The sequence below is a fragment of the Oryza sativa genome, chromosome 11 (assembly GCF_034140825.1).
Source record: "Oryza sativa Japonica Group chromosome 11, ASM3414082v1".
Lineage (NCBI taxonomy): Eukaryota > Viridiplantae > Streptophyta > Magnoliopsida > Poales > Poaceae > Oryza > Oryza sativa.
Genome location: NC_089045.1, coordinates 17,508,449 through 17,524,304, shown reverse-complemented (window position 1 = coordinate 17,524,304; position 15,856 = coordinate 17,508,449). Strand labels below are relative to the sequence as shown.

Genomic DNA, 15,856 nt, shown 5'->3' with positions numbered 1-15,856 from the left:
AGGGTTAATTAGATTTTGGGCTGTTCTTTTGTTATTGGGCCAATGGGCCTGAAATAATGAGGAGAGAAGGATGGTGAGGGAGAGGGGCTGCTGGGCTGGGCCAACGGGGAGAGATTGAAGGAGATGGGCCGGATTCGGCCCAAAGGTAAGAGAGGGATTTTAATTAACTTTTTAATTTAAATAATTGCTGAAACGATCTTTCATCTATATCTATATCTATCTACACGTGGCATTTGAAACTCACGAAGATAAAGATTAATTTAGAGCACGTAAAAAGATTAATTAAGTTTTAATTATTACAAACTTGACAAATGGATATATTTGATATTTTAAAACTTCTATATAGAAAGTTTTCGCATGTAACATACCGTTTAGTAGTTTGAAAACCGTGCTAATAGAGACCGAGGTAAAATCTATAATTTCATCAGAAAATAATAGGGCGTATATCTATATCTATATCATCATGATCATGATCATGAGAAAAGAAATGTACCAGTTTCATCCATACTGATTATTTTTAACACTTAGATCTTTTCATCCAACGACTGATATCGCGAGTTGATCCGTCCATACAATTATTGATCTCCCACTCCGCATAAACAGCGGTTACAGAAATTAGCGATCAATCAAATCTTCGCTCCCATCGCCAACCCACTGCCGCCGCCTTCTCCCACGCTCGCCCTACCCCACCGCCACTGCTCGTAGGCGGCGGGGTTGCTTTCATCGTCAGTCGCCTCCATCTCCACGGCTAGGTGAGAGGACAGAGAGCCAGGATCGCCATCGCCATTGATCCTCCTTCCGGGACGTTCTCTCTTCGCCATGCTCTCATATCACCCCTCCGCCTCGCCACCAGCGTCCCTGTCATTGTCGTCGGGATTATCTTCACCAATACCTTCCCACGACGATCCATGGCCCAGGCGCCATCCGTGCACCCAAAGCCCGATGACCTCGCATTGCGCCCAAAGCCCAAAGATCGAGAAAAGGGACTAAATAGCCTATAAACGTCATTTAGAAGCGGTAATTTCATTCATAAATTATCCAAGGGAAGCCGGTGCAATCACAAGACACGGATGTGAGAACCATTTGCTCCTCCTCGCCGTCGCCCCATTCGGAAATCAAGAACTCTGACTCTGGTTTGCTAAGACATAAAACACGCGAATATTAGAGAAGAACCTAATATCAAATAATTAGAAGGGGTGTGGGCGTGAGGCTTCGAATCCAGTTCGTTTAGCCCACCACCTTGTGGAGTTAGCCGGAAGACCCTGGGTGTTTCCCTTGTTTGCTAAGACATGAAGATCAAAGAGACTCTTTTGTCTTTGCTAAATGATGTTCAGGCTATTAAGTAATATATTTAAATCTCTCCCTCCCAATCTTTAAAATTTAGGCAATTTTCTCTTCGAAGAGTACAGAAAGCACATATTCGATTTCGATTCACATTGAGATTTGTCAGACGATGAGTACCACATTCAACAACAATGGCATCATCATCATCATCCTCGGTAGCCTACCTCGTACGGCTGTCCGGTGCTGACGCCTCGGACGGACAAGTACACCACCCACCCGGACCACCTGCCCCACCACCACCGCCGCCGCCTCGCTTCGCCGGCAGAAGCTGTCCACCGTGCACATCACCACCCCGTCGAACATCTCCGCGCCGGCGTCCGCGTGCCCCTCGACGCGCTGTGCGCGCGTCCCGAACCGGCCGTCCATGATCCGCCTTGCCATCTCCTCCCGCCGCACCGCCCAATCCGCACCTTGCCACCCGAGGTGGTAGCTCACATGGACGGGCGGCAGCGGCGGCGTTGTGCTGCGTCTCTCGCCGGGCTGTCCCTCGGCGTTGTGAGCTTGTCGCGCCACCGCACGAGCGGGCGGTTGGTGATATGCCAGCCGTCGGCCTCCTCGACGGCTGTAGTGGTCTGTACGCACATGGTCACGTTAATATTCCAAAAGTTTTGACAAAATTACACCGAAAGATAAACAATGTATTCATGAGTAATGTGAAATAGAAATCTTACATGTTTGAATTTTTATCAATTATATTTGATTTGCGTGTGGTTAAGTTCAACCCTTTCATTGTCGATGGATGACCTAAAGATCCAAGAAATAAAACAAGAAAACTACTACAACCATCCCAAGGGCGATGACAGCGGAAGCCTAAGCGGCAGTGGCCATAGGACGCCCTCTCTGATGCCATGTTAAATATTATAAGGAGAGATAGATATACTGTAGATATTGGACACATTGTATTGTGCCTCGGAGGGCTAGTATATTTAGATTACATGGCTTGGATATCAAGCAATGTCACATATATAGTACTAGTGAGTAGAAACTAATCCTATCTTACCATAACAACACAATACATTATGATCATATCCATATACTCTCATTATGTTAGGCAAAGAAGATGAGCCGAGCTAGACTTGTGTGGGCATCGTCTAAGCTATTTCCTGTACTACCGGTGAATATTGATTTCGAAAATCCAAAAAGTCCAACGAGTCTCCCTGCCTCAAAACGTGTTATTCTGTTTCGGCCCACTCCTGGATTGGTATCCCTCTTCGCTAAAACTGGTATGGCGCGGCGCAAGGGTAGGGTGACGAGTACTTCGTTATCGTCTTGCCCTTTTCGCTCATACGCCGCTGTTGCTCGTTTGGCGATGGAGCGAAATCATCGTCAAGGTTTTGGCAACGGTGGCAACGGAGGCTATGCGCCACGCGGGTTTCATCCGGGATTTGGTGTTGGAAATCAACATGGTGGTGCTCCGGGTGGAAGAGGGCGTGGTCGCGGGAGAGGGAGGTCGGGCGGTCGCCCTGGGTTTCGCCATGATCTCTCTCACGGTGGTAGATGGAATAATTTTGGTGGAGGTCATGGGTGGAGGGGTGGCTTTGGTCTCAATGCTGGTCCGAGTGGAGGTGGATTTAATGGCGCTGGGTTCCAGCCTTCTTTTGGATCTGCTGTTCGGGCAGATGGAGGTGGAGTTGGTGCTGGTAACCTGGTTTTTGGTGCGGTACCAGGGATGTCTGCTCCAGTTTTCCCGGCTGCTGGCGGAGGTGTGTTGCCGGCTGGCGCTTTGCTGACTGGTGGTGCGCCGGGGGGTGGATTGCAGATGGCTGGTGGTGGTGTGCAGACTGGGGTTTTGCCGGCTGGCGCTGTGTCGACTAGTGGTGCGCCGGGTGGTAGATTGCAGACGGCTGCTGGTGGTTTGCAGTCCGGCGCTTTGCTGACCGGTGGTGTGCCAGGTGGTGGGTTGCAGGCTGGCTTCCCGACGAATGGTGCTACTCCTGGTGCCGGGTCAGCTGGGGCAGGTGATCTTTTGCTAACTGGTGGTGTGTTGGCTGCTACATCGGCTGTTGCATCGGAGACTGTTTCGTTAATGAAAATTGCTGATTCAAGAAAAGGAAACTCCCAACAGGATAGGTTAAAGGTGGATGGAGGTGGGATTCAGACTAGAGGTTCGGGGGCAATGGTCTCCAATATTTCTAGTGGTCCTACTGCTGGTGGTCCTGCTGGGGGTTCTATACCTAGTGGAGGAGCTTTTGGTGCTTTTGCTCTTGCTCCTTCCGCTTCGGTATATGGAGGTGGTAAGGATTCTTAGGTTCATGGTGAGCCGGTTCAACATGAGATGGCAGCTTGTGTGGTTGATGTTGACAAAGGCAAGTCAAAGGTAGAAAGTAAAGGATCAGGTAAACCTTATTGCTTTAGATGTCTTACAAAGGGGCATACGATGCAGGATTGTTCTTCTAAGTTTTACTGTGAAATTTGTGAAAGTGTGGATCATATTGCTATCCGTTGCCCAACTTTTAGATCTACAGTTAAACCTACTGCTCAGTTATGTGGTTATGCTACTGATGGTCTGGGTTTTTTTCATATTCCTCTCTCAGCTGGTCATAAAATTAAACATGAGCCTAGGGCAGCTTTGATTAAGGTATCAAAGGGTAAGCTTTCTGTAAATGATGTTATAGCTGAGTTGGAAAGGTTAATTCCTGGTAGATGGAGGTGGGTTGTTCATGACAATGGTGATGATACTTTCCGCACCATGTTTCCGTCTGCTGCTGAATTAAGGCGAATGGTGGAATGGGGTAAGGTACATACTAAGGTTGGTGAGGTTAAGATGGAGATAGCGGAGAGAGGTGTTGGTAATGAAGTTAAATATGTCATTCCAAAGGTTTGGGTGCAGTGTAAAGGTCTTCCCTCTCAATTAAGAGAGTACTTAATTATTTGGGCGGTTGGCTCTATTCTTGGCATTACAAAGGCTGTTGATATGCTCTTTACAAGAAGGTATGATATTGCTCATTTACAAGTTTTGGCCCTTGACCCATCTCTGATCCCTGATGTCGTTGATGTGGTTATTGGTGATCACTTGTATGAGTTGGCTTTTAAGGTGGAGCCTGAAAGTGGGCTGACGAGCCTATTCCGATGGAAATGGAAAATATGGATGATGGTAATCTTGAGGAAAAGGATGATGGAAATATGAAACAGGTTTCAGGGAAGGAAGTTGGGGGTGATTTTGGTGGACAGTCTAGTGGAGGTGGTGGATCGTCCGTACCTTCTGCTCAGTTGAGTTTGTTACCTGAATATGATGGGTTGACTGCTTCTGATGAGGAGTTTGATGGCCTGAAGGGAGAACCTGTAGTGGTTGAAAAGCTGAGAACTCAGGAAAGTCTGGGGACAAAACTTGCTGCAATTCCTGAAGCAGTAATTTCACCTTCTAGGAAGAGCAAGAGAAGAGCAAGTGATAGCGATCAGATTGTTCTTGAAAGAGCTGAGAAGCTGAAAGCTGAAAAGAACTTGGTGTATATGCAGGCTAAAGGTAAGTCTCAAAATAATATTTCTTTTTTACAATTTACAAATGAACAAATATCTGCTTCTCTTGATAATCTTTGTGTCATTACTTTGGGTACGAATTTTTTATTAGATGATGTTATTAATGATTTAAAGAGTATAGAGGAGAAGAGATTAGGGAATTTTGTTTGTAGTTCAGTTAATCAAGCTTCTACTTCAATTGTTGAGAGTGAGTTATTAGATGACCATTTGGATGATAATACTTTACTTCAACACTTATGTGGTGATATTATGGAAGAGGTGATGGATTTAAGTGGTGTAGATGATAATTATTCTCAGGCCACTTTGAATTCTTTGGTCCCTTCTCCTAATACTAAGAAATCTGCTAAGAAGGGTAAGAAAAAGAAATCCATAAAACAATAGTTTCTTATGAAAGGGATTTTTTGGAATTGTGATGGGTTTAAGGACCCAAAAAAACATAAGTTCGTTTCTGATTTAACTAAGAAGCATCAGCTTGATTTTATTGCTTTGTCTGAGACTATTAAAAAAGATTTTTCTCCAAATGCACTTAAAAATCTTTGTGCTGGCAAGGAATTTTTGTGGCATTGCAAACCTCCTAGAGGTAGGTTTGGTGGTTTTCTATTGGGTATTAATTTACTTAATGTAGACATTGGCCTTATTGATGAGGAGGACTTTTATATTAAGTTCCATCTATGTAATAAAGTGGATAAGTTTAAGTGGGCTTTAGTTCTGGTTTATGGGCCTACTCAGAATGAGTTTAAGGAACAATTCCTTGTTAAGTTAGTTAATATGTGCAGTCATGAAACCTTATCAATTCTTATTGGTGGTGACTTTAATATCCTGCGTAGCCCTGATGAAAAAAACAATGATAATTATGATGATAGATGGCCTTTTTTTTTAATGCTATTATTGATGGGTTATGCGTAAGGGAGATTCAAATGTCTGGTAAGGAATTTTACTTGGGCAAACAATCAAGCAAATCCAACATATGAGAAGCTTGACAGGGTTTTAATGTCTACAGAGTGGGAAGAGAAATTTCCTTTATCTTCTGTTGTGGCTCTTAATAGGGATATCTCTTATCATACCCTTTTACTGTTGAATACAAATTCTTCATTTCTGAGTAATGCTCAACATAGTTTTAAGTTTGAACTTGGTTGGCTATTACGGGATGGTTTTGTTGAGATGGTGAAGGAAATTTGGTCTAGTGTTGACGAAGGCAATACTGCTATGGAGAGATGGCAGGCAAAAATTCGACGGTTACGATAGCATCTTAGGGGCTGGTCGAAAGATACTAGTGGTTTATATAAAAAAGAAAAGAAAGAAATTTTAGATAAGTTGGATTTGCTAGATAAAAAGGCAGAAAGTTCCCTTTTGAGTCCGGAAAAATTGGATATTAGATGGTGTTATAGGAATAGATTATCCTCTATTCTGAGAGAGGAGAAGATCAAATGGTATCAGAGGGCTAAATCAAAGGATATTTTAGAGGGTGATTCTAATACAAAGTATTTTCATTTAGTTGCAAATGGAAAACATAGGAAAACTAGAAATTTTCAATTACAGGATGGTGACCATTTGATAGATGGTGATGCAAATTTAAAATCGCATATTACCACTTATTATAAGGGTCTTTTTGGGCCTCCTGATGATTCTTTACTTCAATTTGATGAGAGTAGAGTTGCTGATATTCCTCAGGTCTCTCTTTTGGAGAATGAGGCTTTAACTCAAGATTTCACTGGAAAGGAAATTAAGGAGGCTATTTTTCAGATGGAACATAATAAAGCGCCGGGTCCTGATGGTTTTCCTACTGAATTTTATCAAGTTTTTTGGAATGTCATAAAGAATGACTTACTTGAGCTGTTTAAAGAGTTTCACAATGGATCTTTGCCTCTATTCTCGCTTAACTTTGGTACTATCATTCTTTTACCTAAGTGTGTAGAGGCCATGAAAATTCAACAATATAGGCCTATATGCTTACTTAATGTTAGTTTCAAGATTTTTACCAAAGTTGCCACAAATAGAGTAATGAGTGTCGCCCAGAAAGTCATTAGTCCTACTCAAACTGCTTTTATTCTTGGGAGAAATATCATGGAGGGTGTGGTTATATTGCATGAGACTTTACATGAATTGCATCGTAAAAATAATAGTGGTGTAATTCTAAAGATTGATTTTGAGAAAGCCTATGATAAGGTTAAATGGTCCTTTGTTCAACAGACTTTGCGGATGAAGGGCTTCTCTCCTAAATGGTGTGAGTGGATAGTCTCTTTTATCCAAGGAGGTCACGTTGGTATTAAAGTCAATGATCAAATTGGAGATAATTTCCAAACTCATAAAGGCCTTAGACAAGGGGATCCATTATCTCCAATTCTTTTTAATATAGTAGCTGATATGTTAGCTTTGCTAATCAAAAGGGCTAAAGATAATGGTTTGCTTAATGGGGTAATTCCTCATCTTGTTGATGATGGTTTGTCCATTTTACAATATGCAGACAATACTATCATTTTTTTGGAGCATGACTTACAACAAGCAAAGAACTTGAAATTGATTTTATCTGTGTTTGAAAAATTATCTGGCCTGAAAATTAATTTCCACAAAAGTGAGTTATTTTGTTTTAGTCAGGCGAAAGATTGCTATGATCAATATTCGAGTATCTTTGGTTGTAAGCTTGGGTCTTTTCCTGTTAAATATCTGGGTATTCCAATGCATTTCAGGAAGCTAAGTAATAATGATTGGAAGGTAATTGAGCAAAGAATAGAGAGGAAACTTAGTAGTTGGAAAGGAAAACATATGTCTGTTGGAGGTAGATTGGTTTTGATTAATTCCGTCCTTTCTAGTTTAGCTATGTTCATGATATCTTTCTTTGAGATTCCGAAAGGGGTTCTTCAAAAGATTGATTATTATAGATCACGTTTCTTCTGGCAAGGGGATGATCATAAAAAGAAATACAGATTAACTAGATGGGATATAATTTGTCAACCCAAAGATCAGGGTGGTTTGGGTGTTCATAATTTAGAGATTCAAAATAAATGCCTGTTAAGTAAGTGGTTATATAAGTTAATTAATGAGAATGGTGTGTGGCAAGATTTATTGAAGAGGAAGTATCTTCATAATAACTCTATAACCCAAGTGGATAGGAAACAAGGTGATTCTCATTTTTGGTCAGGGCTCATGAAAATAAAAAACACCTTTTTAAGTATGGGCTCTTGGATTGTGAATTATAGTCAACATATAAGATTTTGGGAGGATAAATGGGTAGGAAACATGGCCTTCAGAGATAAGTATCCTTCTTTATATGCTATTGTCAGAAGGAAGAGTGCTACTATTGCCAGTGTTATGGCCTTGGTTCCGCTAAATGTTTCTTTTATAAGAGCTTTAGTTGGACAGAACCTAACCCTTTGGTATGATTTATGTGCTTCTATTGCTCATATCCAGTTGGATGATTCTTTTGATTGTTTTAGATGGAATTATCATCAGAATGGCTAGTTCTCTGTTAGATTAATGTACTTAGCTTTAATTAATAATGGTTACATTGACAGAAATAAGTTTATTTGGAAGCTTAAGATGCCACTTAAGATTAAGATCTTCATGTGGTACTTGCTTAAGGGTGTCGTGTTAACCAAGGATAATTTAGCAAGATGAAATTGGAATGGGTGTTGACGATGTTGTTTTTACATGAAAAATGAGTCTATTCAACATTTATTTATGGATCCTCATTATGCAAAGTTTATTTGGAGAGCGGTTTAATTTTCTTTTGGTTTATACCTCCCTAGAAGTATATCTCATATGTTTAACAGTTGGCTTCAGGGTGTGGACAAGGAAAAGAGTAAACTGATACTTTTTGGTGCCTCGGCTTTATGTTGGGCTCTGTGGTTGTGTAGAAATGATAGGGTTTTTGACAAATCACCATCTATTTCCTATATGCAGGTAATTTTCAGGGCAACATATTGGTTTCGACTGTGGGCCCAACTACAAAAGTGTGAGGAAGATGGAAAATTACTGTCTGTTGCATGTCGTAACCTTGAGTCAACGGTTATGCAACTTTTTACCAACCATGGATGGAGATTCATCAATAGAATGGAATAATGTTTTCCTTGTCATGTTAGAATTTCTTTTATTTTTGGTTGATGTGCTTGTTTAATTTTGGACTAAGCCATTTTAGTGTGCTACTTCTTGTAATAATTGGCTGTAGCTTTCATGAGCAAAAGCCGGGATGATTCATTCCATTATCTAAAAATAATGTGTTGGGAAAAACTGGGAATGGGCTGAAGGGGCAAATAAGGGTGTGTTGGCTGCAACGTCCTTTGTTATTTTAGCCTTTGTATAGGAGAGGATAATTGGTCGAACTTTTGTTTGGTACAGATGCATGCTGATCCAATGGTTACACAACCTGATTGATCTGGCATCATAGAACTGTGAGTTTGTAGCTGTAAATGACACGAAGTGAGTAGTTGTACATATATAAGAAGAAAGTATATCTTCATGTATGCTGCATCAGCATGCGTGCAGCTCATCGAGCATAGATGACCTGTGTCGGGCCACAACTAAAGCCCATCATAGATGAGGGTTCAACGGTGATGGGTATGGCCATGAAGCTCAATTTTCAACAGGATTATTTTCAGCCCAACATAGATGAATACCTTTTTTATGGGCCACTGGTCTCCGTCATAGATATCTATGTACTAGTGATAGTAATTATGGTTTTCCAAAATATTACATGCAGCAAATGTTTTTCTTCATATCTCTGATGTGATCATTTACTCATGTTTTCACAGTTGACTTGATCTGGTTGAGGAATATACATCAGAGAGTATTGCCGGAAATCCATCTTGCAAACATCTCGAGACACTCCTTAGGTTTATACTCCGGAGCAGTGTGCCCAGCACCCTGAAGTATTGATGTACACTTAAGTGAAGGTTATAAATATCTCTTATTACCACCAGCCACAAGTGTAAATATTCTGGACATGGAGATAATCTTGAGAAAGCAACTTGTCAATTTTTTTTGTAAAAGCTCAATATAATAAGTACAATATCACAAAAACGTAAAAAAAAATAACTTGCATGTATAAAAACACACCTTCACGGTTGCATATGTCAGGTTATTATTCGCATGGCTTCTTGTGAATCTATAAAACAAAGTAACCATATTAGGCTAAGATATAGGTAATGGTCGCAATGCATATCGCGGCAGATGTCCCAAGCAGCTCGGATGTAGTGAATTGGAATATTTATGTTGCATAAAATAAGAAATAGCAATATGAACCAGCGCCACATATAGGAAAAGCATATATATATTGCCAGCAATGTTGGGAGCAAAATATTCGACGCTAATTCAAAGATCATGCTTTTATGGTTTGAGGAAGATAAGGACCATGTACAACGTGTAAGCCATTGGGAGAACAACTTCGTCTTTTGAGGTAATATTGTTAGTAGTTTTCTTGTTTTTAGTCAAACCATAATTTTCTAATTCGCAATTATTCATCATATTTGAACTCTATAATACTGGTTGTATAGCTTCATGGAAATAATGAACAGAATAAATTCTATTGTATTAAAAAATAACTGTAAATACATATTCCACTCATCAGCCACTTCCCCAACTGGCCTTCATGATATGTCAGAATTTATTAGTTATAAGTATGATAATCTTCACATTTATTAATTTTTACTATTGTTAAAAAGCCAGTGAAAGATACTACTCCCTTTGTAAGTCATTTTGGGAGTCAAATTCTTCATCAAGTTTGTTCAAATTTATAATGTGATGGAGTACAATTATTTCTTGTGCTAATATATTTGCACCTCATGGTAGGTTAACTGTAGAAACAACGGTATTTGCTTAACGGCTAACCAAAAGCGTATAATATTTGACATTGTGTTCTATTGTATTAAAAATTAATGCATGATATGCAAAAGGGTCTGTAGCCTAGTGGTTACAAGAACCTCAGTAGCACCTGAGGTCCTGGGTTCGCTCCCAGTGGGAGGCGACGTACCCAGCGATAGCGAAACGCCTATGGTGACTTCGTCAATTTCTCCAATTTTACTGGCCCAGTCTTCGAAGATACTTATAGGGGTAGGGTTTGCGTGCGTTGTGAGTGTCTGAGTTGTACTGTATAATTCTAAAAAAAAAATTAATGCATGATACTCTTGCTTGGAATGGTAATGGGGGTACCGTAATTTTTGAAGTTAATTTGGGATTCCTTTACATCATTTTTACGAAGGCACTGAAATATACCAATATTTACACTAAACATATCTCGTGCTACAAAGTGCAGTAGCTCACACTAGAAAGTGCAATATATCCCCCGAAATTATAATCACTCTTGAAATTGACTGTCAACGGAAATATTTACTTCTTACCCGGCAACTTGTCCAGCAACATACCATGGTCGCCAATCATCAACTACAGAAAGGTTGAGAAATCTAATCCATGCTTGTGTACTAGTGAAAGGAATTCCACAATCGTGATCACCGCTGCATCATTAATTAATTAAATGAAAAAAAATAATCCATGGGTTAGCCTGTTTAATTTGCTATCGACGAGAAGAGCAATTTGGTGGATTTGAACCGCAAGGTTGCAATCAAATTTAATATATAAAGGATCGGAAGATGGCATGATGTAGCCGAGGATTCCATAATCTTATAAAAGAATTTTAGTTTCCAATATGTATAGTAGTTGAGTTCCATGTAAGAATATATAACTGCATGTATATTTTGTGAATAAGAGAAACGCAACAGTTCGGTATCAGAGGACATAAGTGTACATATTGATCAATTATTTGTTCGATATATAATTACCTGTATATCAATGATCGGTATCCTTCTCTCATTAGCGTCAAATGATACTCCACTGTACTATACACATCTTTAATGTAATCTATATCGTAATTGCATCTTGTCCACTTTCCAACTGTTCCCTGTATTGTATAGCAACTTCTATGAATTAAACTCGTATATATGCATAACTATCATGCAATGCAAATTAATCCTTTCCCTTGGCCTTCACAGCGGATAGGCTGAGTTTCGGTTCAAAGAATTATTCTGATATAAAAGGATTCAAAGAATGATTAGCCTTCTGTAAGGACAATGCTGAATTTGTAATATGATAATCGGCCTAATTTCATGCGGAAGACCAACTGCAAAGTGAATTTATATATTCACTTTGCAAACTTTGGATTTCCATCCACCAGTAGCAAAGTGCATATACTTTGAAAAGTCAATGGAAGCATACATAGTACCATAGTAGAAATACCTTGTGCACACCAAGACTCTCCCTTACAGTTTTATCATTTGCCCATATTTTTAAAACCACATAGGAAGCTTTCTGCAGTAAATAAGCCAAATTAGACTTTCTTAGGTCAAGTGCTATCCAAGGAAAACTAGAGCAGATAAATTGGAATTCAATGGGATGTAGTAATTAATGTTGTATTTTTCATGCACTCAACTCTACACTTGAATTCAATAATGTCATCATCAGCAGCACGAGCAGACTCCAGCATGAGCCTACTCATTCCATCTGTCGCTGATGTGTTATGGATCCTGGGGCTCCAGACTTCTTCACATAATGGCTCAAGAACATGTAGCATGTTGATGTCCTTTGTGCACTGATTAATTTGTAAAATATGTAATTAGGCCACATAACAGAGAACTATACACAGCAATTTCAATTACATTATTGACAATTGTATACACACAAACAGTAGCTAGTACTGATACTACCTATGTCCCAAAATATATGATTCCATTGACTTTTAGCACAATATTTGACCATTCATTTTATGAAAAAATATATAAATAATATTAATTTTGTTTTAACTTGTCTTATCATCAAAGAAATTATAATGTTGTCTTATAATTTTGCATATTTAATCTAAATTTTTGAATAAGATGAATGGTTCAATGTTATATAAAAAGTCAACAGCGTCGTTCAACGTCATATAAAAAATCAACGCCATTATACATTTTGGGACGGAGGGAGTATAGTTTTTCTTGGAATACTTACATTGCGTATAGCTTGGATAGACTGCTCACACCGAGCATTCCCTGGGGCACTGTATTTCCCTCTGCAGGTTTCTTTAGCATGCTGGTAGAAAATTGGTTTGAGTGGTCAGTATATAATATGTAAGAAATATTACAATAGATTTTGCACGTAGGCAATAGTACCTTTTGCCCTGTTCGAATGTCATGTATGAATAAATATTTTGGGCAGCACACTTCGCAAGCTAAACGTTATGATTTTATAAAACAAATTATATATACACGGTTGGTAGAATATGTTTTTAAAAGCAACTTTTCAACTTTGTAATATAGTTAATTGTCAATTTATTAGTTCGTGCTCTCGGGTATTATAAAAAAAAATCAGATACTCCATCATCCTATTCATCCTTTCAGCTGAAAAGAATTAGAATATTGCCTAGTTGGTCAGATATATACTGCCGTGATCTGTTATTCATAATGAAACAGGCCGGTGTCTTTTTTTTTGGAATTAATACCTACAAATATTTGCTGAATGTACTATAGGAAACATATAAAGTTATTAATTACTGGATTATGGATTACCTCATAAAGTTCATTGGATATAAGTCCCATGCCATGGAGACATGGAATTTTACCATCTTCATCAAATTGGCTATCGGTCACTGGATTGCCAGCAACATACCCCTGCGTTATAAAGACAAGGTAAATAAAATGGTTGAAGGCAAAAGTTAATTACAGGGCAGATTGGTAGTACACATTAACAAGCAATTTATGTAGACTATTGACGTAATTAAGATTCCAAATATAAAATTTCATGATTGATATTTATCTGATAAGATCGATCAGACCATGAGATTCAAAATTGGCTTATCTCCTGAATCATTGCCTGAAAAATAAGATGCATAATCAGTAGTTAGTAGTTAGTAGTTGGAAACACGCACAATTAATCCGCGCAGAAAGTGAACACCAAATTTGTCTTTAACTCATGAATAAAAAATATATATATATATATATATATCTCTGTCCTAATATTGTTGTGATAGTATTTAGTTAGTAGGAAAAGAAAAATCTTTCTAGTAATTATTGTGATAGTAATTGATACATGGTGACAACCATTTCCCATATGAGAGATGGTATTATTTACCGAAATATATTCCGAAACTGCTTGTTGATCAAATTTAATGTTGTGTAACAGTACGAGGATGTCTAAGGAAATTATCCATTCACAAGGCAAGAAGCTTACTTTCATCGATCGCTAGCGCAAGTGTAGGTACAATGATACCACTATATGAGTCACCTCCAATATACAGCGGACTCAACAAGAACTGGGGATGATCGTGAAGCCACTGTATAAAGCAAATGTTTTAGAACAATGATCACTGGAAGATCTGCTATACACCGAGGGGCAATATAAATGAATATGAGAAAAAAAAACCTCAGTCTTGTGCTGTGATAGCGCATCAGATTAAAAGTACATAACGTGCTACTGCTTTTGCATCTTCAAGCTGTGATTTATGCTCAATCAAAGCAGAGTTTTGCTCAACAAACTCCGTACATCACGGAGCAAGATTTAGTATCTCCACCGAGAGATAATTACTGGAATTTTCACAATTTGGTCCTTTTAAAAAACTTATTTCACAAATAGACCTAAAAAACTTATCATAGAAATAGTCATTTATGGACGCTAGAGTCGCTGGTGCCGTCCTCCTGCCACCGTGGCGGGTTGGTGCTGACGTGGCGGGGGAGCACGCCAATAAGGCTGATGCCACCCCTGTCCAACCCACGCCATTTTTTTTCCTCTCCTCTCTAGTGCAGAGGAGAGATGTGCAACTTTTTTATTTTTCTTTTATTTTTTCATATTTTTTCACACTTAGGAGTAGGGGTGAATATGGGGCAGGTATTTCCCGCCCGCCCGCCCAGCCACATTGGGTATTTTAGGATAAATTCGGGTACCCGGGACTTTTCACGGATATTGGGTCCGAATACGAGTATTTTATGGTGGTTATGGTATTGGGTTCGGGAAGTAGTATCCGACGGATATGGATTATCCGGTAAAATTCGGATATTACCCGGATAAATATACGGATATTACCCGTATTAGTTTTTGTGAGACACTTTTTGGTATTATGTATTCGCGGGGGGGGGGGGTGCCAGAGAGGCTGGCGCGCTCCCCCTGCCACGTCAGTACCTGGCCACCACGTTGGCAGGCATTGGACGATGGCGCCAGCCACTCTGACGCCCCAAAAATGACTATTTCCACGAAAAGTTTTTCTAGGAATCTATTTGTGAAAAAAGTTTTTCAAAAGGACCAAATTGTGAAAAATCCAGGAGATAAATCCTTGATTAGTTAATTCTGAATCTTATACCTAAGCTATTAAAAATAAAATTGGGCTATGGCCTCATAACAACATGTGTTTTATAATCGCTGTCGACGGGGGATACCCGTAGACCGGAAATAGAGGGTATTGGGGTACGCTGGTACGAGGATCTACGTAGTACGACATCAAGCAAATAGGAAACAGGGATTATACTAGTTCAGGCCCCTTGGTAGGTAATAGTCCTAATCCAGTTGATATGGGATTATATGATGGAAACCACAGATTACAAAGGGAATAGTAGAACTCGACGATACCAACGAGATCGTAGTCGAGTTGATCCGACTAGATCTCCCCGCGACTTGGCTCTCACAAGCTCCGGCTTCGTAAGCTGTGGTGGGTGTGTTGGCTCTGAGATTCGATGCCTTAGGTCCTCCCAGGGGGTCCCTTTTATACCGCAGGTCAACTGTCTCCAAGTAGGACTTGGAGAGGCCAGACCGAACACGACACAATGACGACCCAGTTCTGACCGAGTAGGACTCCTTCCATCTGTGAACTCCATGATGTATTTCCTTAATGTATGCCGAAAACGTCCGTATACGCGTGAGCATACCATACCGATACGTGACGTATATCCAAGGGTAGAGGGTATACCTTACCCGTAACCCTGACAGTAGCCCCTGACTTCTGCTTAAATGAACTCGCGAAACCGATCGCAACTTCTGATGTCGAAGTTGTCGTCGTTCTCGGTGTGAGGACCGAGAGACAAGG

The 15,856-nt window shown here is 39.8% G+C and overlaps 1 protein-coding gene across 1 annotated transcript in view; it reads right to left on the bottom strand.

The window, feature by feature from the left end:
- Positions 1 to 9,228: 9,228 nt before the first annotated feature.
- Positions 9,229 to 15,856, bottom strand: part of LOC9269030 (serine carboxypeptidase-like 13) — a 48,983-nt gene continuing 42,355 nt past the window's right edge. The window contains exons 5-14 of the mRNA XM_015760215.3: positions 14,014 to 14,116; positions 13,619 to 13,656; positions 13,353 to 13,454; positions 12,796 to 12,876; positions 12,239 to 12,397; positions 12,046 to 12,117; positions 11,592 to 11,710; positions 11,154 to 11,267; positions 9,874 to 9,922; positions 9,229 to 9,681 (exon numbers count right to left, since the gene is read on the bottom strand). Of these exons, the coding sequence (XP_015615701.3) occupies positions 9,598 to 9,681; positions 9,874 to 9,922; positions 11,154 to 11,267; positions 11,592 to 11,710; positions 12,046 to 12,117; positions 12,239 to 12,397; positions 12,796 to 12,876; positions 13,353 to 13,454; positions 13,619 to 13,656; positions 14,014 to 14,116 (921 nt within the window). The 3' untranslated portion in view covers positions 9,229 to 9,597. The remainder of the gene's footprint in view (positions 9,682 to 9,873; positions 9,923 to 11,153; positions 11,268 to 11,591; positions 11,711 to 12,045; positions 12,118 to 12,238; positions 12,398 to 12,795; positions 12,877 to 13,352; positions 13,455 to 13,618; positions 13,657 to 14,013; positions 14,117 to 15,856) is intronic.